Source organism: Cynoglossus semilaevis, chromosome 18 (genome assembly GCF_000523025.1).
Source record: "Cynoglossus semilaevis isolate Cse_v1.0 chromosome 18, Cse_v1.0, whole genome shotgun sequence".
Taxonomy (NCBI): domain Eukaryota; kingdom Metazoa; phylum Chordata; class Actinopteri; order Pleuronectiformes; family Cynoglossidae; genus Cynoglossus; species Cynoglossus semilaevis.
The window spans coordinates 7,006,985-7,029,083 of NC_024324.1; the positions used below are offsets into that span (position 1 = coordinate 7,006,985).

The 22,099-nt window shown below is 41.5% G+C and overlaps 2 protein-coding genes across 4 annotated transcripts in view; one reads left to right on the forward strand and one right to left on the reverse strand.

Annotated features, from left to right (window-relative positions):
- Positions 1-798: 798 nt before the first annotated feature.
- Positions 799-3,917, reverse strand: LOC103394204 (uncharacterized). 3 transcript variants are annotated; one of them, XR_001761461.2, is made up of 4 exons: positions 3,572-3,917; positions 2,339-2,811; positions 1,146-2,135; positions 799-1,069 (listed from the first exon to the last, which is right to left on the reverse strand). XR_001761461.2 is itself a non-coding variant. In XM_008331406.3 (3 exons), the coding sequence occupies exons 1-3, from the start codon at positions 3,844-3,846 to the stop codon at positions 966-968; spliced, it is 852 nt and encodes a 283-aa protein (XP_008329628.1). In that variant the 5' UTR covers positions 3,847-3,917; the 3' UTR covers positions 799-965. The 3 variants fall into 3 exon arrangements, 2 of the variants coding, with proteins under 2 accessions (XP_008329628.1, XP_024921037.1); XM_008331406.3 differs by lacking the exon at positions 1,146-2,135; XM_025065269.1 differs by having other exon boundaries at positions 799-2,135.
- A 1,770-nt stretch (positions 3,918-5,687) lies between these two features.
- Positions 5,688-22,099, forward strand: part of csmd2 (CUB and Sushi multiple domains 2) — a 156,648-nt gene continuing 140,236 nt past the window's right edge. Inside the window, exons 1-2 of the mRNA XM_008331408.3 lie at positions 5,688-6,591; positions 21,580-21,796. Of these exons, the coding sequence (XP_008329630.1) occupies positions 6,417-6,591; positions 21,580-21,796 (392 nt within the window). The 5' untranslated portion in view covers positions 5,688-6,416. The remainder of the gene's footprint in view (positions 6,592-21,579; positions 21,797-22,099) is intronic.

Here is a 22,099-nt window from a genome sequence, read left to right on the forward strand (position 1 = left end):
GGACGGCCTGCACAAAGTTGTATATGTAATCTCAGAGAAAATCTGTGTAGTTAGTAGTCTGGAGCAGTAGACCATCAAATCTGTAAACGCTTGGGAAATTTGCCAAATAAATAATGGTGTTAGACACCTGGGGCGACTCCACTAAAGACTTGTTGAAAGTACTCTGTACAACTGCAGTCTGTTCCGCAGCGGTGTGGTACTGTCAGTATATTCCGTTGGTAGGATCATAGAGTTTATCATTTCAATGTTTCCATAATCAGGGATATGTGCGGGAGTTTAGTTTTCATAATAGTTGTTTGCTGATGTATTGCTGATGTTATCATTGTCAACACAGCTGAAAGATGATGTCACTGATGATGTTCACCTGCCTTTTCAACCCCAGAGACATTTGAGTAGCTGTCACTTGTGGAGTCACATGATCGCAGCCGTCAGTCAAGATGCGTATATATATATATACATATATACAGTATATATATATATAATTTGGATTAATATGATTATTATACATAATTATTATTATTTGAACAATTATTCAACATTTCAAGTGACCCAATTTGAATTCCAGGCGACCACACATGGGATTGCCACCCCTTGGTTGAAAAACACCAGTCTAACCAACCCTACTATTACACATTTTTGCAAATTTGCATCTTGGCACTTAGATCCTGATTTTCTTTGATGCAGAAAAATCCGTCAAATTGGATTTTTCAAAAAGGTTTTTCATCCTCCTGTTTTCATTTTCATCTCAAAATTTGCTTTCATAAAAACAAACCTCCAAACACAGGAATACCTCTTGCCGAGTGCGTCAATTCCAAGTCCTTTTATTTAAAAAGACATAAATATTGATCAAGACAATTAGAGTCTCTGTGCACCGTATAACAGTGATGTAGTTTTGTGCTCAGTCAGGAGCTCAGACCTGGCGTTGACAGCTCTGCACATTTCTGCCCCACTGCTTTGTTCTTCCTCTATTTCCTTCTTGTACGCTGCGGGACCCCCGGTGGCCGTTTGCCGGCTTTAACAACACCAGCCCGTGTTCTAGAATTGACATCGACATCATCTAGAACTTCACCTGCAACATGAACAACAAAGACTGAACATCAGATTTAGGTGACATGATACTTGTGTCTCTGTCCCGTGCACTGTACCTGTGTGCCGAAATGTCCAAAGACTTGCGTCTGTTTGCTTTGAGTCCACTTTGACAACTCTACCCCACCTAGCCACCACCCAAGATCGCATTAGTTCTACAATGATGTCAAATGTGAATTGTCCTACGAAAGTGTAATGGAGACATTAGAATAAGTAGGTTAAAAAGTTTAGAGTCTCTCAGACGTCTTAAGTAGATTTGCCAAGTTTGTTCACTATATCTTGTTTCATTTTTTTGTTGGGGTTTTCGACCCTGAAAATGTTGGAGCAAATATCACATTTATAAACCTGGCTTGGATGCTGTTACTTTTTAGTTTTTAACTCAGTGGCTTCCTGACAAATAGATTCCTGTGGATAGGTTGATCACTGAATAAAAAAAAATCTAAACCTGCTGCCAAGATTAAATTAGCAACTGTAAATGCATTGAATGGTGATGTGCCATAAGAAGTGATGCAGTTCAACAAAATATACTGACATAAAATCCCTGAGCTACTGTCCACCAACTGCACAGTGCCAGCAGTATCTACTGTATTATACACAAAGATACACAGAGTGAGAGTACCCGAGTGCGTAGGAGGCACTGGACAAATGTTGCTACTTTTCTAAAAGTTAACGTTGCTTGAGTTTTTCTCTTTTATTTTCACCTGCGTCCGTTCTGTTCTGCGTCCAAACCCCGCTTGATGCAACCCCCCAGTAATTCACTGTGCGGCTGCATAATGATTCCGTGATTATGAAAACATATTCCCACTGAGTCATCCCAACAAGGCAGTGTTCCTCCACGACACAGATAGAGTCACTGTGTTTTGACACCTTCACAGAAAGATGTGGTGTTTGCATTTGTGCCTTAGTGTGTGTGTGCGTGTGTGTGTGGGTGGGGAGAGTTGTTAGAAGATTCTGAGTGACTCATAGCATTGCCTTCTGATTGGTAGCGATGCTCAAATTTGGTTTTAAGTTTCCTAAGGTAAGCAGCGGAGAGGTGGCGTGCGGCGTTGCTGAAAAAAGAAGAAAAGCTTTGTGAAGTTATTGCAGACGCTAAGAGGTACTTTGTGTCACGATGCGCGCTGCTGTCTGGGTACTACCTAGGCTGTAATTACCCAAGTTTTTTGTGTGTTTGCAACCAAAGTGAGAATAAAGAACAACAAAACATGAGGATTTATGCTGGACGGATGGGTGCCAAATATCCCATATGTCTTACCTGAGGATGATTGCTGGCTGTAGGCTTTTAAACATGTAGTAGAAAAATTATTTTGGCTGACCGAGCTGGACATTTTAAGATCCAATACACAGTTGTGCTCTGCTGTCCAGTTGATAGAGGCTTCATGGGAAATGTTTTCCCTCCGTCTGTGATAGGCGTCACACGTCACTTGGCAGCACTTTGCTGGATGAGTTTGTGCGTGTTTTGTTTTATATTTTTTATCACATTTTTTATGAAGTTGCTGAGTCTTCGCTGGGTGTTGGTTGTTACCCAGGGATTCACGCGTCCCTACTACATTCCTCTCCCTGTCTTCCTTTCCTTTATTTAGTTTTTCCTTCGTCCCCATCACAGGTCTCAGTACATGTGCAGGCTTGGGGACGTGGTGATGTCTGCAGCCCAGAAGATAAGGACACGTTCCAATAATTTCAGGGTTTAAGCCCAAATCGTCTTTTTCTTTCTGCTGTTCCCTCACCCTGGAAAGGCAGAGAAATACAATTACTGCGGTGACGGCAGTAAATAAAATAAATATTGATTATTAGAAACTAGCATAGCTGAGAACAACTGGACCTTCAGGTGAACTCAACATTTTAATTTAACCAGCAGGATGAATGGATCTACAGTATAGCCAGCCAACCTGCATATCAAGTACAGCATCCACTTCAAGCCATGTCTTTTTAATGAGGCTTCTCATTCATCAGCAGCCTGTCAGCGTTATACACATTGTCCAGTAAGACCTGGAACATTTACAGTAACGGAGATGACCTGGTAGATCCTGGTGTCAGTGCAGCAGATGGTCTACGGACCTGGTCAGGACCTGGCTTAAATGTGAACCTCTCAGTTACCCGCCAGCTGATGACATACAGTATGGAGACTTTAAAATCTGAGATGATTTGTAACATTACACTGACTTACTGGAAACTAGGGCTTTTGCAGTGAACGCATTAATTGTGTGAATTAATTGGTGAACAATTTCACTTGCTTTAATGCATTTCCCTTGCTCTAACACAGGGTCAATGTTTTTCTTTATTTTTTAAAGGCAAAAGATTCTCTGCAAAATCATACTTTTCTAACTCATGTCTTGCTAATTTGTGTTTTTATGATGATAAACATCAAGTTCCTGAAGATCTATACTAGTACCTATGCTAGTTTGGGCACCTTTCTTTGGTGATGATGAACCTGTGTATGGTCTCTCTCATCATTCTCTCAGCGGCATCATTTGTGTGTATTCTGTACCTGTGACTTGTCTTGCTCTGTGTGTGTCCACCGTCTACTCTCTGCGGCGGCTCCGGCGCATGTCGACCTCGGCCGAACTTCTCCTCCACCTCCTCCGCTCTGCTCCAAATGATCTTGCACACGCGATCAAAGTCGTCCCGTGGGTAACTCCAGGCCGAGGAGACGTCCATGAAGTGCTTGGTTGTTTGCATGTCGAAATATTTAATTTTCACATATTTCCTCTCGACTTTCCTCCCTTTACTTCTTCTCTGGCATTTTACTGTCGGCGCTGACATCTGCTTGCTGTTTTGTTCTTTGCACACATTAGATATACATCAAAATCACACCCAGGCCTGAATTATGCAACAGACAGAACTAATGAAAGACATTAAAGGATTATTGCCCAACTACATTTGAAGAGAAAGAAAGTGCACAAAAGTCAATGCAACTTAAAAAGACATTAAAGGACAGAGTGAAAACAGCATCAGAACCAAACTTTGAGTCTTGGGAGATACGTACCGTCAGCTCCTTCCTGAACCACTTATGGAGAAGGGATAGAAACATGGATATCGTCCTAATTCTTTGGACTGGAGTTGATGTCACTAGTCGCTGTGGTCGAGCAACAGGACAGGTCTATGAGGAGACCATCTGTCCCACTTCTGTGTCAATGGACCAAATCCTGTCCTCTGGATCTTGTCTTTAAAATCCTTCCTATAATTCTGGAAAATTAGCTTCTAGAACATAAAGAACTTTGGCTGGAAAACCCTAGGGCTTTAGGTGTGTATCTAAGGATATGCACTAAGTTATTGACCAAGTGTACAGTAATACTGCCTCCACAAGGTGGGAGGTAGTGATGCAAAAAAAAAAAAAAAACAAACATTTTTTTCTCAGTCCCAGTCATCCAAAACTTGAGTTGCTTCCCATAGGCAGGAATGTTAATATTTAGAATGTTTTTAGAAGATTTAAAATTTTAAATGATCTCACTACAAAGTGAATATTTAAGTGTTCTAACAGCACTAAGGCAGTCCTATTGCCAAAATGGCTCTGTTTTTGGATCTCTGCACTATAGCTGATCATTCCATGTTTTTACAATCACATATATACCTCTCTCCTCTGCCTTCTTCTGCCCTTTCCTCTCTGAAAATAAAAACAAGTTGATCTTTAGTTTTTAACTGCAGCTGGCAGACTTTGAGCTCTAACTTCTTCGTAATAGGTTTATCTTACTCTGTTGAACATTTTCACCCAGAATCTTTCTGACCTCCTGCACAGGGAAAATAAAATGAGAAAATGGAGACAGACGATATATTCCCTGCTAATGGATACACTGACTATGGGCCAATAAAGAGGATCGAAGGAATTCGTTTTTCTGTTAACATCCTGACTACTTAATGAGATACTTTGGAACATTGTTGACACTTTCCGAGTCAAGTCTGGCCACAGCAGACGGGTGAGAGAGGTCGTGAACCCTTGTACCATTTCATGGGTTTATCTGTTTGACTTTTGCATCTTGCACCAATAAACAAAGATGTCCATGACTGTTAAAGTCTTCCTCATCTACTGAACATGAACTGTAGCAGTAGCTGTAAAGATGCTGACTTGGTGGTTACCATGGAAATGACAAGAAGCAATTATTGGTCAGTCCTGTATCTTGGAGGTCATATCCTCAATCACAGAACCAAGAACGTGGAGTATAGGCCGCTGGGCTGTACAACTTAATCCTCCTAAAACAACAGGATTATGAGGGCAAGAGTCAAGAGCCTGGGTGATGGGGTCAGTGCCCCTCCCACCTCTGCCTTATTGTGCTCGGATTGACTGTCTCCCTGAAGTGTGCATTACTTAAAACTAATTGTATCAGTCATATGCAAAGGCAGAAATGTCATTGGGTTTTACTGGAGAGAGTTCCAGCCTGTTAAACATCAATTTCACGTTTATTGAGCATGAAGTGGACATTTATGTTAAGCCGCTGGGCACTCCAATGATAGATCGTAATGGATGGATTATTATTATTATTATTATTAATATTATTATATGGATATAATTATTCCTCGTATGCATCTTTGGGATAGTTGTCTCACAGGGAATGGGTAGGTTGGAAATGTGGGCATTTAATAGTCAACAGAGAGAGGGGGTGAGGGAGAGAAACAGAGTGGGAGAGAGAGAGAGAGGGGGGGGGGGAAGAGAGAGAGAGACGCGCAGGGAAGCAGCAGAGCTGCAGTCTGAATCTTGGCGTTGCACAGACCCAAGACAACGCGGTGGTGAGGCGCTGCGAAACCGGGGACTACGTGCACAGCCTGCTGCACATTTTCTCTCTCTGCACAAGACACGGCGTATTTACCCAGCTGATTTCTTCGAGATCTGGATATCCTCCCGTCACATTTACGCATCAAATGCCGATTTAAGCCTGGATTATCAGCATCACAGCTGCTGTTATTAACTGGATATTTGTGTATATATTCCAGAGAAGGACATACTGTATAAGTGCTGCGGAATAAACTGGAGAAAGGCTCTGTATTTGTTTCCAGGTGTTTTTTCTTTTTTTTTTTTTTTCTCCATCCTTCACATGTGTGCGGCGGACGTGGGATTGCAGAGTTTTTACGCGTGAGAGGCAAATCAGTGGCCACTTTATTCTCCGTCTCCCCTTTGGTTGTTTCCCCTCCTTCCCCTCGTTTATAGGTGTGAAATCTATCTTCTCAGACAGAGACTCTAAACCCCTCGGTCCCCACATGACATGGTTCAGTCCAGCCCCGAGATCCGAGCCTCCTCAATGCATTGGGATTTTTCTCAGCGCCGACACCAAGTGAATCTCCCTTTTCTGACCATCTGAGAACTATTGTGCCCGGAGACCAGCGGAGAAACCAGCCCTGCCATGACCGCCGCTTCAAATCAGGACAGAACACCCGGACTTGCCAGGAGACCGGAATGCGCACACAGAAAAGAGGACGGGATACGGATTTTTGCTCTAATGAAGGCGGGAGTGCAGGTGCACAGTTGGAGCCGGGTGCTGTTCTTATACATGGGACTGCTGGTCGCTTCAGTGAAGGGTAGGTCCGCGTCTGTGCAGCTGAAAAGATGGGAAAATGCAGCAGGTTCACCCCGCTCTCCCACCGCCCATCCTGCTAGATCCCAGACTGAATGCAAATCAGAATAAGGAATACACAGACACACGCACATTAGTACCCCCCCCCCACACACACACACACACTCACACACACAAATCTCCAAACACTCATACATACATATTCAGCAGCAGATCCTCTTTGTGGTGATTTTTTTTGCAGTATTCCAAGTTAATAATAGAGTAAATGTGGCTGCTTGGTGTTTTAATGTTGATCTTCAGTCTCAACTGGGATTTTCCCACTATCCTCCACTGTGGTGCTGCCTGTCATTGAATGTGTGTCTGTGTGTGTGTGAAAGAGAGAGAGAGCGAGAGAGAGAGAGGGCTTTAAGGAGCAGAGGTAAATGAAGTGTGTGGATGCTTAAATAAGCTTTCCAAGGATGTTTCCCTAATCCCTTTGAACAGACGACGGTTGGTGCAGCAGCATGTTCTGATCTCATGGAGTGGTCAAACAGGCGGTGCTTTATTATGCAGCTCAGAGTCCATCAGTGCGTCGGTGCTGATTTCTCCTTCCATTATACCCACACACACGTTATCCTTCTTTGTATTTAAAGAATGACAACAATGTTTTTTTGTTGTGTGTGTGTGTGAAGTCGCGTGCACCAACTCTGGCTTTCCTGTCGTTAATTGCACATGCACATGACATTCAACAGATTGATTCAAAAGCAGTTGATTGGCTCCTCTCATCACTGGATCCTTGCGTTTGACAAATGTGTCTGGAAGCGTTTGCATTTCTTAGAGTCTAAGATTTTTTTTTTTTTTTTATTTATTTATTTATTTTTTTTTTTGGAAAAGAGCCGCAGTCCTTTATTTCTTTATTTAATTGTTACCATCCTTAACAGGTCCTACCTCTGGCAGAGAAAGCCAGCCGTTTTATCACTGTCTGCTGGCTCCACTGCCCCCAAAGTGCGTAATGGTAACTATTTTTAGCAAAAGCCAGGAATACTGCCACGACCACAATGTGAATTTGACAGCGGATCGTGGCACTGAGCTCGCCCACTCGCTCCTTTTGGGGAGGATAGCACGCGATCCAGCAAATTAGGAGTAGGCTTATTTTATCTGCATCACCAAAAGCCACAGTGGGGGCCACATGAGCTCGGCGTGAATGTGTTTCCATCTCTCCAACGGAAGCAGCTCTCAACGTCTCCCACCACCGAACTCCCACATTGCAATTCTCTTTTAGAATAAACTTGTGTCGTCAACCACCCACATGGTTTCGGTAAGAACCCACACTCGGCTCAGTCCACATGAAACTCTCCCCCTTTGACATTCCTCGGGAGTAAATCTCACAGCAGCCTTTATTCGTGGGAGGCTTGTTTTATTCGCGTTCGGGGAGCTTTTTTTTTTTTTTTTTTTTTTTTTTTTAACTGCGCAGTCTCTTGCCATTTGAGCTTGATTCTAGAGCCAGTAAACCGACTTTAACTTATTGCACAGATCTCCAAACAGCACAGGGGGGAAGCTTGACTGAGTGTTTGGTCCGTGCAATAACCTTAAACGGTGCCAATAAATATGTTTCAGCCTTAAACCCAGGCGCTGAGGGGGATCTGCGTGTCCCGTCGATAGTGCTGCCACTAGCAGTTGCCCCGTCTTCCCATTGAGCGGCACCAGAGTCTCACACTGTGGTTGAAGAGAACCAGAGTGGGACAAATGATACCTGGGGTTCGTGACATTTACTCTCCCCCACTGTGCCTTAAAGCGGGTCCGGCCAATTATCAATGGCTGCAGCATGTGAGCTGTTGCACAGTCCTTCTTTCGCGTTGTCTGATCAGCACCATATGCGACCAGAGCGCTTTCACACGGTCGACATTTGTCAACATTTCTCGCTTTAAACGGTTTTCTAACCACCCCTTTAACCTTATTATAGTTCCCAAGGGCCACACAGGCGAGCATAGAGATGTGTGTGAGAGAGGCTTGTTGAAAAGAGGAGATCTGAGGAGAGCAGTGCGCTGTTTCCAGGGGATCAAAGTCGCCTGTCCCAGTGGAGCCGTAGCTCAATAAGCGGTAATCAACCTCTATTCCATTAAACGCACCGAGGAGAGAATGAAAAGGCCAAAAAGGGACATTCAAAGAGGGGTGGAGGGGCAATAGAGGTGGCATGTCTTTCCCGTGTGCTGCATCCACCCCACACCCACACCTCACCCCTGCGCTCCAGCTTCACCGCTATTAGATCATTCGTCAGCGGCGCATGAGACTGTCTCTCAACACGTCCATTTACAAGCGAGACGACGCTTGGTCGTCCTCTCCTCTCAGCCGCGCTCTCCCTCATGTAAAGACGCGGCATTGTGCTCATGATGAAACTTGCAGCAATGTTATGAGGACTGCATATGCCTGATGCTGCTTAGCTTTTTTTAATTTATTTATTACTTTGTGGCACCCGGGGGAGAAATGATCGAGAGAGATATGGTGGTAGTGCGTTTTTATTCAGTGACGCAGCATTGCAAGGGGGGGTTGGGAGGGATCTTCAGGAAAAGTGGTTCTTGAAGAAGAAATGTTTGAAAATTGTAATCAAGGAAACCATTGTATGTAGAGATTGTCGTGAATTTTAAAAAGAGCGTCATTCGAGGATTCCTGGTGCTGAAACAGTGTTCAGCACCACGGACAGCTCTCCTGTCCTCACAGCTTCACATCAGTGGAGGACTGGCTGCCTCATCAAATACAGAGATATCATGCCATTAGTCATTCTCTGTGTTGTTTGTTTAATGAGTTAGCATGAGCAGAAAATGCCTGCCAGGCCACAGAGCCATCTTTTTGAAGGGAATACAAGCACTTTTCCAGACCTGTTGTTTACAAACAACAACCCTTCAGTCCCCTGCTGGTTTGACTTGCACAGATGCAATGGAACTTTTTTTTTTTGTTTGTTTGTTTTTTTTTTTCCTCACAAACTTTACATTTAGACCATCAATTGCTCACAAAAAAAGGCATTTGGACCTTGAGAAAGGCACATTAGAGCATATTAGTGCTCAGTGCACCACCAGAATGTTAACGGAGCAACCTAACATGTTCCACTTCAAACTGCCATTTTTAAAAATGGAAACCAGTCTCACCTACTGGGTTTATGGTTTACAATGACGATGTCACACAGAATCACTCAGACCTCCTGCAAACAAAATGGATGGTGAGAAAATACAGAGAATAGTATGATCATAAATTCTCATCATCAAAATGCTATAAACGTTATAAAGTGGCCCTTTAAACATGGCTGATGTGATTAATTAAAGATGATTCTCTGATTTATTTTTTATTTAATTATATGCACTTATATTTTTAGGATGTGCCCGAGTTTTTAATGTCTCATTACTCTACCTTGGATATTAGGAGACATCAAGCAGCCTATGTTGTCAAAGGAAGCCGTGCTTATTAAGACCCTGTTAGGTGGTGATTTTAACACAACTGCTCTTCATATTATCCATATGTCGAAGGTGCATTTCTCTCTTTTTACCCCTTTCTGTCTACCTGCTACTCTCGGTTTGAAATACGACTCCGCCTGCATTGCCTGTTGAATCCCTTCTCCCATCTGCTCTCCATTTTCACAGTTGGGCAATAATGTAAGAAATAGGATATGAGGAAAATGGCATTCCCTATTAACTAAAAACTAGAAAACATGTTCTGGAAAGGCGCTTTCGCAGCCGTTGAAATGAGCAAGGTTGTGAATTGAGAATACGGTGGTGGTCACAAAAAATAAAGGCATTCAATATGAGCGCCACAGCCAGGATTTTTTGAAACGGCAATGGGATGCAAATGAGTGTGGAAGGTAATAGGAGGCAGAGGAGCGAGACAACTGTTGAAGTGGAGTGGTGATAAGCTTACACCAGCTGAGAGATAATCTGAGCCCTCCTTTTGAGTACTGGTTGATTTTTCTCTCTTTAGTAAATGACCTATTTGCGGGGCTCATTCTTCTTATCAGCCATCAACCAGACTCCCATTCCGACATCTAACAGCATGTAAATAAGCCGGTTGTGAGCACATGTATGGGCGTGTTTTGAAGAGGCCGTGAGTTGATACCCCATTCACTGGAGGATGATTAGCTTAAAGTGTTGACAAGCAGGTCATTAGCTTTCCCCGAAGAAGCCACAGAGGGACCAATGCACGAGTATGCACATACTAGCGTGCACATGCATAAGGTATTTTGTCCTCATCAGCAACTTAAACTTTACCTCCTACCTGCCGCATGTCATCCTCTTCCCATCCCCGGTTTCTTCTTGAACCTTCCATCTCCCTCTGCCCTCTTCCCTTTCATGACCTTATCCTCCTTCCTCCCTCCCCACAGTGGTGATTCACACCATCAGCCTCCAGATGGACAGAACGCTCTCAGTGCCTCGTTGCGATGATCACATTCAAACTAGCACCTTCTCATAACACAAGCTGATTCATTAGACCCTCTGAACTGAACTGAGATGCACATGTGCAGATTTCACTGATTAAAGAGCTGCTCAGTAGAATGATGGGGAACGTCCAATTCATTTCCAATGAATTTTATCTGCCTTCTCTGCTCTTTCATCAATTATACATGAACATGCTCCCACTCCCGTATCATCACATGTGGACATTTGGTCTGAACTTCTCACTGCCCCACTTTATTACCTTGGATATCAATATTGCAGGATGTTTAAAAGTGCAGAGGCAATGAGAGAGAATGTGAGAGTCAACCAGAATGTAAGGCCACTGTCTAATGATATACAGTATATTGAACACGGCCATGTTGGGGTTTCAAAGTCATACCATTCGACTGGTCAATTTCTACAAAATAATGCCTGTTGAATAGGGTTTCTGTAGGTGGTAGTTTCATAGCTGAAGTGGGAGCTGTACAGTGGGTCTTTGATTTATGTCGATGTTCTGTTCCTAGCGGCAACTTAACTCGATTTTGTGCTGTAAGTCCAAACTTAGGAGGCTGCTGTTAACTTTTATATATCGTCCTCTACAATTTGGTCTGACAAGCAATGACATCAGAAGACTGATGCGTGAGTCACAATGGAGAGCCAAAAGTTTGTAAAAAAATATATATCGTATCACAGGGGAATGTGAATAGAGCCCTATTCCTCGACAGTATGAGGTAATACAATGATATGGAGCGGGTGTGGCAAGGTAACAGCAAAACTCCTTAAGACAAGGAATTCAAAAAGCAGTTGTGTCAAAGCATTTGAGGCCATACTTCAAAAATAAGGCACAGCCAGACACACTTCCTGTGAGGTGTGTAGTTCAAATCCAGCTCAAGCAGTGGGACATCTCATAGGAAAAGACATGAGTATTATTCGTTTCCCTCAAAAATGACACTGTGCGTCCCTGAGGCCGGCATTATGTTTGTAAATGTACATTTTCCATGACTTACCAAGGTAGGGTAAATCTAATACAAATCCAGCACTGTTGCCGTCACTGCTTGGAATTCACCCTGTAAGTCCTTCTTGTTTTACTGCAGCCGTCTAGCATTAGCATTTTCAGTTACTTTAAATACACTGACTGGTGGGTGGAAGGTCGTGGCAAAGTGTCTTAGAGGAAATGTGAATGATTCTAAAAGTCAAAGTCTTTTTTTTATTATTGTTATTTAACTTTTCCTCATCACACTCTTCACCATCACCTTGGTTGTACTTTCCAACTCCCTGAAGAAAATGTTTTTCCCTTCTGTTGCCGTTAAAATGACCACATTCATCGTAAACCTAACGATGCAAACCATAATTCTCTGCTACATCATTACCAGTGTGGAGCATTCATTTTGTTCGTCTCACTGTATCATGAGGTCGGAGAATATTCTTAGTAAATGTAAATCTGATTGACGTAGAGCCTGTCTCCGTCTTTCACAGACACAAAGATTAGCTGAAGGTTTCTTTAAGTTCCTGGTTTACACTGTTCTTACCAGATATCGGAGATCTCAAGATTGAAGAGCAGATCCTGATTTGCTTCAATTGTCTTAAATCAATATATAAGCAATCTGTCAGTGGTCTGTTCTTTAGGAAAGAGGAAGAGGAAGAAGCTACAGCTACGCAATGTTTCTGCATTTTGGTGCAAACAAAAACAATATTAAATTTAAAAAATATATATCCTTGAAAGTTTCATGGTATAGTTTAGGGAACATGTGTCCAACTCAAGCCCCAGAGACCAAATATGTCCCACCAAGTGATTCTGTTTGGCCTGTGGGAGCCTCAAAAGCATTTATATATCTATATGTATTAAAATTAATAAATGTTATTATTAAATATTTCTATAATATATATAAATATTTATTACATTATGGGGTAGTTGCATCTATAGAGTCTTCCAAAACAGCCCTTTGAGGCCAACTGTATTGTAAGTCAAAGTAAAAGGCTACAAGTTTGTTTTTGTAATTTTACAACCAATATTTGAAATTTGACCTACAACTGCCCTTCTGTCCAACAGTTAGGCTCTGGGGTCAAAGGTTAAACAGTTAGCTATTATTATTATTATTATTATTATTCATCCCCATCATTCATCATCATATCAATCCTGCATTCAAACAACTGCATGTCTTAACTTGACTTTCTTATTATGAAGATTTATCAGAGCAAACACTCTTTTTTTCTTTCTCACTCCAGGCAAAGTTTATTGTAACTCAGCGAGCTTTTCTCTCAGTTGTGAGGAGAATGAAAATGAGGTGATAATTAACTTTCACTGTGTGGCACATTAGGATCACACGTAATTGAGTTTTTTTTTTCTCATTAGTAGCAGGAGGCAGGGAAAGGAAACTGAAATCATACTCTGTGTATATATGTGTGTGGTTAGGCTGGTGTCTGTCTGATTGGGAGTTTTATATTTTGACATTCTTCTACCTTAAAGTGGCTTTTATACCTTGTTTTAGATCAAATGTATACATAAAAAATCCTGTTAGGTTTCAGTGCCTTGGGCAGGGTACCGATTTTTAGGCTGTCACCTATAGACTCACTGGGACAGCATCATTCTGGTGAGAACAGAATTCAATGTTTGGACTTACGTACACATGTTTCTCAACATGTGTTGTCCTGTATTCCTGTTGTCATGGAAACTACAGTCAAACTTGTATGACATTTGTACTGACTTCATATCAGTCATGCACCTCCATTAAAAGATTTCTTATAATAATTCACACACATACACACGCGCAAGATGGAGCACAGAAACAAAAACCCAATCATAGAGACTGGGAACGGAACAATGTGACCCATTGACATTACTTTAAGTTTCTCCTTTCTATTGAATTTTTTAACTGAGTCTGTATGGGGTTCACAAGATTAGTTCTTTCTCAACAGCAGCCTACCATGTGAGTATTGAGGTTTATTGATCTGAGGGACTGAGGAGAGGAACCATAGGACGGCCTGACATTTACACAGTACCAGACGAAAACGTTTTTTGTTTTTTTTAATGAATAATTATAATTATAACTCCTCACTGCTCTTCCTATTCAGCATTCTTATACATTTACTGTAGTACCTTTACAACCTATACATGCACTGTAGTACATTTACAGGTGCCACAAGTTATAGACATATACAATTCTAAAATGATGTATTTTCAGGAATAATAATAATTAAAAAAATATACATATATAACAAAATTACATATTGTGTCATGTACCTCTGTGTGTCAGATCTGGGAGCTAACAGCTATGACCCAGTTGGTTTTTCATTGTCTCCTGGGTTTTAACATATTTGCAGAACATTAGTAACATTGGCATCAGAAAGAAGTGGCCACAGAGACAAGTGCTTGTTTTCAGTTTCTAGCTGTTTCAGAGGGTTTTTTGTGGTGGTTTTATTTGTTTTTGTCCTTCCGATTTCCCTATTACTGACATAATGCAGCTTTGCTGCCTTCAAATTGAAAGGAAGATGAGACAACTGCAGGTGGAGGTTTGCAAGACATAACACGTGTCGTGCTGCGTGCAGGGAATGGCAGCAGTTTAATTAAGCAGTGAGAAAAAAGCAGCAGAGAGTGAAACAGTTTAAAATGATGTAGAACTCTGTAGACAAGGCCAGGACCACACCTGGAGTCTGTTTGTGTGGGGATAAACAAGTTATCACTTTATACTGGTAAAAAAAATCAACTGCTGAGAATGAACTCTGACTGCAGGTTTTTTGTTTTAAAAGTGTGCAGAGTACTACTGTAGTACTGTAACTGCTTTGTAACCTTTCAAAGCATTTCAAAGCAGCGGTAACTAGTAAAGAGTGGGAGTGAAGAAAATAACTTCAAGGTCTGCATTTTATTCAATGTTATTCAATTCATTGTTGATGGTAAAATTGCTCTGATCTGTTTACTTGTTTTTGTGACAGATGTCATTTACACAAAGATGCTAACGCACATGTGTAGAAAGTGTAATCTTGCGACGTCTTTCCTTCCTTTTCTGCATTGAAAATTAACAACAACAAACAAACAAACAGAAAAAACATGTTGTAAAAACTGTTTTGTGTCGCTACATAAATTGGGTTGAAGTTGTGTCAAAGTTGGGGGTGGGGGTGGCTGATTTGGCTGCGTGGCTGTGTAGCAGGTCCTGTTGGCTGGCAGATAATGCCACTGGTTAAATATGACCCAGCTGGAAGGAACTGGCTGCCTGCCCCCTCCCCTCCTCTTCCTCTCTGTCTGAGAGAACACACACTCCGTTGTGCTTCTTTTACCCGACCTGATAACCGGCAGGAGGGTGTGCATGCATTTGTGCAAGTTTGCATTCCTTCACGCTTACGCGTTTTGGTCTTCTAGCACAAAAAACACAGTCTTTAGTGTTCTAAACTCTGGATGTGGGTGTTTGTTTACTTTTCGTTGTTGTATTTTTTTTTTCTGTGCACCCACAATTTCACCCTCCAGCTTGGTTGCTGTGGCCACGTTTTTTTTTTCACTTGTGTTGTGTTAACTACGTGTTGCCATGGGCGTCAACAGAATGAAAAAAAAAAATCAATATATATCTAAGTCTCACACCTGGACAAGACAATTTTTGAAGCAGTTGTATTCTAACTACGGTTTAGATACATTTTACCTCATGGTGTCTATTTTTTTATAGATAATATTAATTATACTCGATGCCTATTAGCATTACCAAGAACTGGATTATTCGGTTGAAGCTGCTTCTCCAACCCTTAAAGGAAGGACATTAAGCATTCTGCTCAGTGTAAAATACCCTCAAATGGGGGCGCTAAAGAGGGAGTAAGGGCCACTAACTGGGCAGAAGCCTATCACTGGTACCTTCCACTCCATTTGGCTTGTCTGTAATGGTAAACGTCGTCGTCTCAGCCTCAGCATTAGCCTAATGTGTTTAGGCTAGCGGGATTGCTGAGCTCACTCATTTTAATGGCGGCCATCTAGAGGTTAATTTGGATATGATGCGGTCACAGCGCACATACATGCTGACAAATCAGGAGAAGAATAGTGGAGGTGAAAAGATCCATGGGGCGGAAGAGTTTATCTTAGTGGCAGGGAAAGTGGTAAACACAAATAAAAGGTCTGGTTGTTGGAAGTTTTCTCATGGGGTAAGCTGTATGTAATATTGGATAACTTTGTTATTCAAGACTCGGGAACTCGCCTTCGCAATTGGAACCAAGTTTCCTCTCTGCTACCATATCATTTTCTATAAATATAGCCCCGGATGGACCATATATATTAATGCTTTATGTTTTCTCTCACAAATCAGGGAAAAATAATAAACATATTTTTCCGATGCGTACACATGCAATTCTTAGGGTGAATACGACGACGTCTGCCTATGGTCTATCTGAAAAAAAAAAAAAAACACACTGTATTTGTGTTGCAGTTTTTATCATTTATTATTATTATTATTATTATTATTATTTATAATGCTGTGCCAAGTAACCAATTGCATTAAGTGTAAAATACAGGGATGAGGTTATTCCCAGATATCCATAAAATATTGACATTTTAGGGTCTCTAAACTCCAAATTCAGGTTTTCATTTCGCGCAATCGTGAAAATGAGTCATCATTAAATACTTTGATGTCATGTGAGCTAATGTAGTGCGGCTGTTATTTAATTCACTATTTCCCAAGCTTCTTTTAGTCACAGCACATATCTTAGAAATATCCCAAACAACCAACCAAACAAAATTTCAATTTACTCACATTTACCTACTCAGTGTAAGACCATGGCCTGTTTAGTTGAAAACATCACTTATATACTCACAGGAATTGAAGAAAACAAACAGGATGTTCTTCTTGGACAACTCTGACTCGCTCCACCTTCTTTTCTACTTTTTACCGTTATCTGCTGCCACTTAGGGGAAGTGTATTTAATTGTTCACACAGTGGTATACAGTCTATACACCAGAAGAACAAAAAACAACTTCTTTGCAGTTCTACCTCTCACTGAAAAATCATCAATGTGTGTGGGCAGCTGTGACAGACAGACATATGACACCGTACTCACCAAGGGTGTATAATTACACTCCAAAACCCTGGAACAGTAGAGTACATTCACTCAATTCACATACATTTCTTTTCACAGCTGTACACTGCTGATGCAAACCTTGAACCAACATACAGTGTTTCTGGCTACAGCTGCAGATGATGTCCTCTATCTGTCCATCTGTGCGTCCAGCTGTCTCAGTGATGCAACAGATTCCTGAATCAAACTTCTCACGCATTAGTGAGGTTGGAGCAGAGTAAGTAAGTGAGCAGAGTATGAATGTTAAGGTCAAACAGATGACCTTCTGGATCACTAACTGACAGGGTCTGGTATCAGGTTTAGGTGAAGATGGAGGGAAAAGGTGCAAGCGAATCAGAGGGTTAAAATTAGAGAAAATTATTTTACTGTGTGGAATACTGCTTTTACAGTGGGTGGAATTGCATTTGAAAGTGTGCTACTAATGTTCTACTACATTAAGGGACATAATCACACAGGTGTGAGGGGAAATTTGGGCAGAAATTGTTGTTGAAATCAGTGAACAAAACTATTTTGTTGAAATAAAATGTTATTAATTCAAGTAACACATAAATACAAAATGAAATAAAATAAAACACCATCCAGACTGTCATCAAAGAACTCCATAAAAGCTTGTCATCCATCCATCCATCCATCCATCCATCCATCCGTCCCCTAATCTTTCTAATGTATTAAATCTATCCCTGCACAGTCAGTAACTGCGGCAGCTCGTACCACACATCACAGTGACCTACCACCCCCCCCCCCCCCCCCCCCTCTCTTTCTCTCCTCTCGTCTTACCCTGTCTCCTCCCTTCACTGTGAGCGGTTGCTGTCCTGACGGAGTAGAACACAGTGGCCATCGATTCATCAAAGTGTCACAGCGCACTGCAGCAGCTCTGTACGACTGATACTAAACAACTGCCCTGGCGCGGGGAACAATAGTACCTGCGCACACGTACATGCACACACACTTAGAGCACTGCCCCAGCAAGGTCACTCCTTCTCCCTGTGCACCCATTTGGCAGCATGCGCAGCGGCGCTAGTTCACTTCAAGCAGATGCTGCCAGGGGCAAAATGAGCTGAGGTGGACAAGCCATCTCTTATCATGTATTAGAGTTAACATTGCAGTTCGAGCCGATGCAAAACATTTTCCCGAAGACATTCAGTCGTATATAGTGTATGACAATAAGCGCGTACACATCGTTGGCAGATTTGCTGAAACAGCTTACCTGGTCTGTTCCATTAGCATAATGGTTCACTTAGAGTTGCACAAATTATAAAATCATGACCTTTTACATCGCCAGTGGCCTAGCTGTGATAAAACAGCTTGGCCAGCAGTCTGTTTATAGAGTCCTTATGGTGTGTGTACGGGGTCAACAGCAGGACCGGCTCTTCTCCTATAGATTTACACTGTGGCGCTTGAGTGTAGGTCACCGGCTTCCAGCAACTAATTTAATAAAGCACCCTTGGCGAGGCTTAAGTAATTCAACCAACCTCTAACTGCGGAATCTACCAAATCAAAAATGTTTTTTCCAACAAAGTGAGCATAGAATTACGTGCCCAAATGTTCCTCTTTTTCTATAATAGTCAACTGTTTTGTTCGTGCTTTTGCACTGATGTTCCATATGAATCACTGTGACGACTTCATCTGGCAAACACCCCTGTTTTCACCACCTAATGCCAAAACTTAAGCTTGAATTTCAGTCCTTAACATGCACAAACCTATTGGATAGAACTGTTTTTTATCCACTTTAATTCTAGGGGATGAAGTGTTTCTGTCCACAGCCAGGCCGAACGCCGTTGGAGGTGTCTTTATAGCAGATTGCATGAGTCATTATCAGTTTAGGAGTTGGTCACTTGGCATAGGTGCTCTTACTTCCAAACAGGTTTTGGCTGAGGTCTGGTGCACTCTGGTAGATTCTCCCTCGGGATTTGTTTTACTTCTCCCTCGTTTAATTGTACTCATAAAGCACAGAGTGAGCATGGTTGATCACCTGTCGTATATCAACCTGTTCAGCATCTTCCATCCTGTTATTACACAAGCTGCCTTATGATATGAGACACCTTTTTATCTGTGAGGTGTTTTTACTTCAGCTGTTCACTCCCAGTGGACCTCTATAATCAAACACTTATTTTTATTATAAATATCAGGGAATATTTCAACTGTAAACTCTACTCAACACGGCCAAGCTCATTGCTGATGTACAAGTGGTTCAAGGTCCACTCTGACCCCTGTCAAGCTCAGCTGTCATGAGTCATTGATTGACATTTGTCTCATAGAAGCTCTATAATTAGACTATTATTGACTAAGATGGGTATGAGATGTGGATGTTTTACTTGGATATCAGTACTGACCTGGAAATAATAATGAGCGTGGATGCAGTCTCATGGCACCTTCCTAAAGGCTTCAATGAAAGGTCTACCTATTTTGTTGCTTTTTTACTTCATTGCTAATGTGTTGTTAAAATACATGACGAAATGTTTTTTTTTTTTTTTTTTTACCAATTATCCAGTTCTTCTTAACTCAGTTAAATATTGTGTCATCTCGTGTACATTAAATAATGGTAGAACTGCATATAAAACCAACTTATAGACCCAACCATCAGTGAGGAATATTGGCTTTTTCAACTGAGACATTTCTTTGACATCTTTGTAGATTGATCTGACTATTACTCTTCCAAACACTGAAAACATTGCTCTTTTCTCCTCTATTGGATATACATCATCAATGCCACATCACTGCAGTAGGTAGTCTGGGTTCAGTGCCATTTAGTCCCCAGATGCCAGGTTAGGTTGTATCAAACTGAGCCATCCCTAGTAATAAGACATCCACTTGGCTTCTTCCAGACAGCAGCATATGATTTCATCTCCACTCTCCGTATAAAACACTGAGCTAAGCCACAAATAACAATAGATTTATTAATATACTCTAGTAAATTCACTGCCTACCTGAATAGTGCTCCACTTATGATCGGTTGTCTACCTGTAGCATTAAAAGCCCTCAGCATCAACAAATAACTGAACTCTTAATGCAAGAGCGCAACATACCAATCCTGTAAATATATTCAGATGGCCAGGGTTCAAGTGTGCACCCATTAGCATCCTTTCCAACAGGTCAAGCACATACTGTTTGCAGCACTGGAAATGATGAGTGAGTGGCCCCTGTCATTTTTTTAACAAGACCCTCCCAGGGGAGTCGGCAGAGGCATGATAGATATGCAGTGAGTGGAGACACTCTAATCCTCCTCCTCCTGCTGATGCTGCTGCTATGCAGGTGCTGTTTTTACCTTTATGAGACTGAGGCCTTCACTCTTCTCCAACCCAAACTGAAGAGAGGTTCGGCTGATTAGCCGTTGTCATAGAGACAAGGAGATAACATTTAATTTGGATTTTTGTTTGCTGCCTTCTCATTCACTATTCACTTTTAATAGGCGATAATCAACAACCAATTATCATCCATCTTGGGATTTAAACTCAGTAAGTGCTTAAACAACTGGTTTGTTTATTAGCACCTCAGATATTTTTTTTTATTTATTTCTTATTATATTTTTAGCCATAATAGCTGCTCTTGGCCACTTTTTATTTGGATTATATTCATGTAATAATGTGGAATTTTTTTTATATTACTGGATTCTCTCACCTCACAAGTTTCTTTCATGTCTCATTCAACAGCACCACTAACTACCTCACCTCTTGTTTGCAGACCCCTCCCCTCTGCAGACTGCTTAGAGTCTATCCAACTAAATGTGTCTTTGTTTACCACAAAGTTTTAAATATTAAAAAAAAAAAAAAATTGCATGTCAAATATTTCTGCTGCATTCAGGAGAATAAAATCCAGTGAAACTGTAAAGGTTTAACCTCCACATTAATCTGTTCTGACTGGAGGATGTGTCCATGAGTGAGTTATCCGTTTCCCTAAATGCTATTTATGAAGGTATTAAATTGTTCAGCAATGGCAATAACAACAAAATCCACACCTAGACCCAGAGTGCATCAGTGCAGTCTACATTAATAAATAACTATAACCTCAAAGTCCAACATTGATTAAATCTCTGGTATGTGAAGCACACACACGAACATACACACACACACACCTCTGGATTTGTACATCCTTGTCGCTTAATCTGATGAATGGCCACACATGAAATTGAAACTCACATAAGTGGCTCTGGAGGAACAACTAATATGGCATTCACACACACACCCACACACCCACACACAGTGAAGTGTGTGTGTGTCGCATCTACTGTTGTGCCTCATCTCGTCTCCTCCGGCAGTTTCATTTATTAATGTGAGAACCTATCACTAATATGGTGAGGGGGCTGCTGAGTGAACAAGTGTGTAATGATGAAGGTGTGGAAGGATGAGAGCGAGTGGGCCATTCAGCTCCCCTGGGTTAGTGGCTCGTACTGCACACTGCAGGTGATTACCATGTTGCAGCATTTGCATTTGGGTGTTTTTTTGTCATTTTTAATTACATATATTAAATTGCTATTTGATTTGTAAAGTTCTCTATTTTTCTGCTTCACAATGACTAATGTGCATCTTTGTGTTTTTTTTTTTTTTTTGCAGCTCAGAACTGCAGTTACACACTACACAGTCCCAATGGGACGATAGAAAGCCCCGGCTACCCCTATGGTTACCCTAACTATGCCAACTGCACATGGGTGATTGTGGCAGCAGAGCACAACAGGATACAGCTAGTGTTTCAAGGCTTCGCCCTGGAGGAGGACTTTGACCTCCTGTCTGTATACGATGGGCCGTTCAGTCCAGGGAACCTGCAGACAAGGTACGTTTAGTCATTTAAATACTAATGTCAATCTTCTTCTTCTTTTTCTTTTTCTTCTTCTTCTTCTTCTTTTTTTTCTTCTTCTTCTTCTTCTTCGTGTTCTTCTTCTTCTTCTTCTTCGTGTTCTTCTTCTTCTTCTTCTTCGTGTTCTTCTTCTTCTTCTTCTTCGTGTTCTTCTTCTTCTTCTTCTTCTTCGTGTTCTTCTTCTTCTTCTTCTTCTTTTTTTTCTTCTTCTTCTTCTTCTGCTTCTTCTTCTTCTTCTTTGAGATGTGTTTTTTTTGAGGAAAAAAGAATGTGCCTACA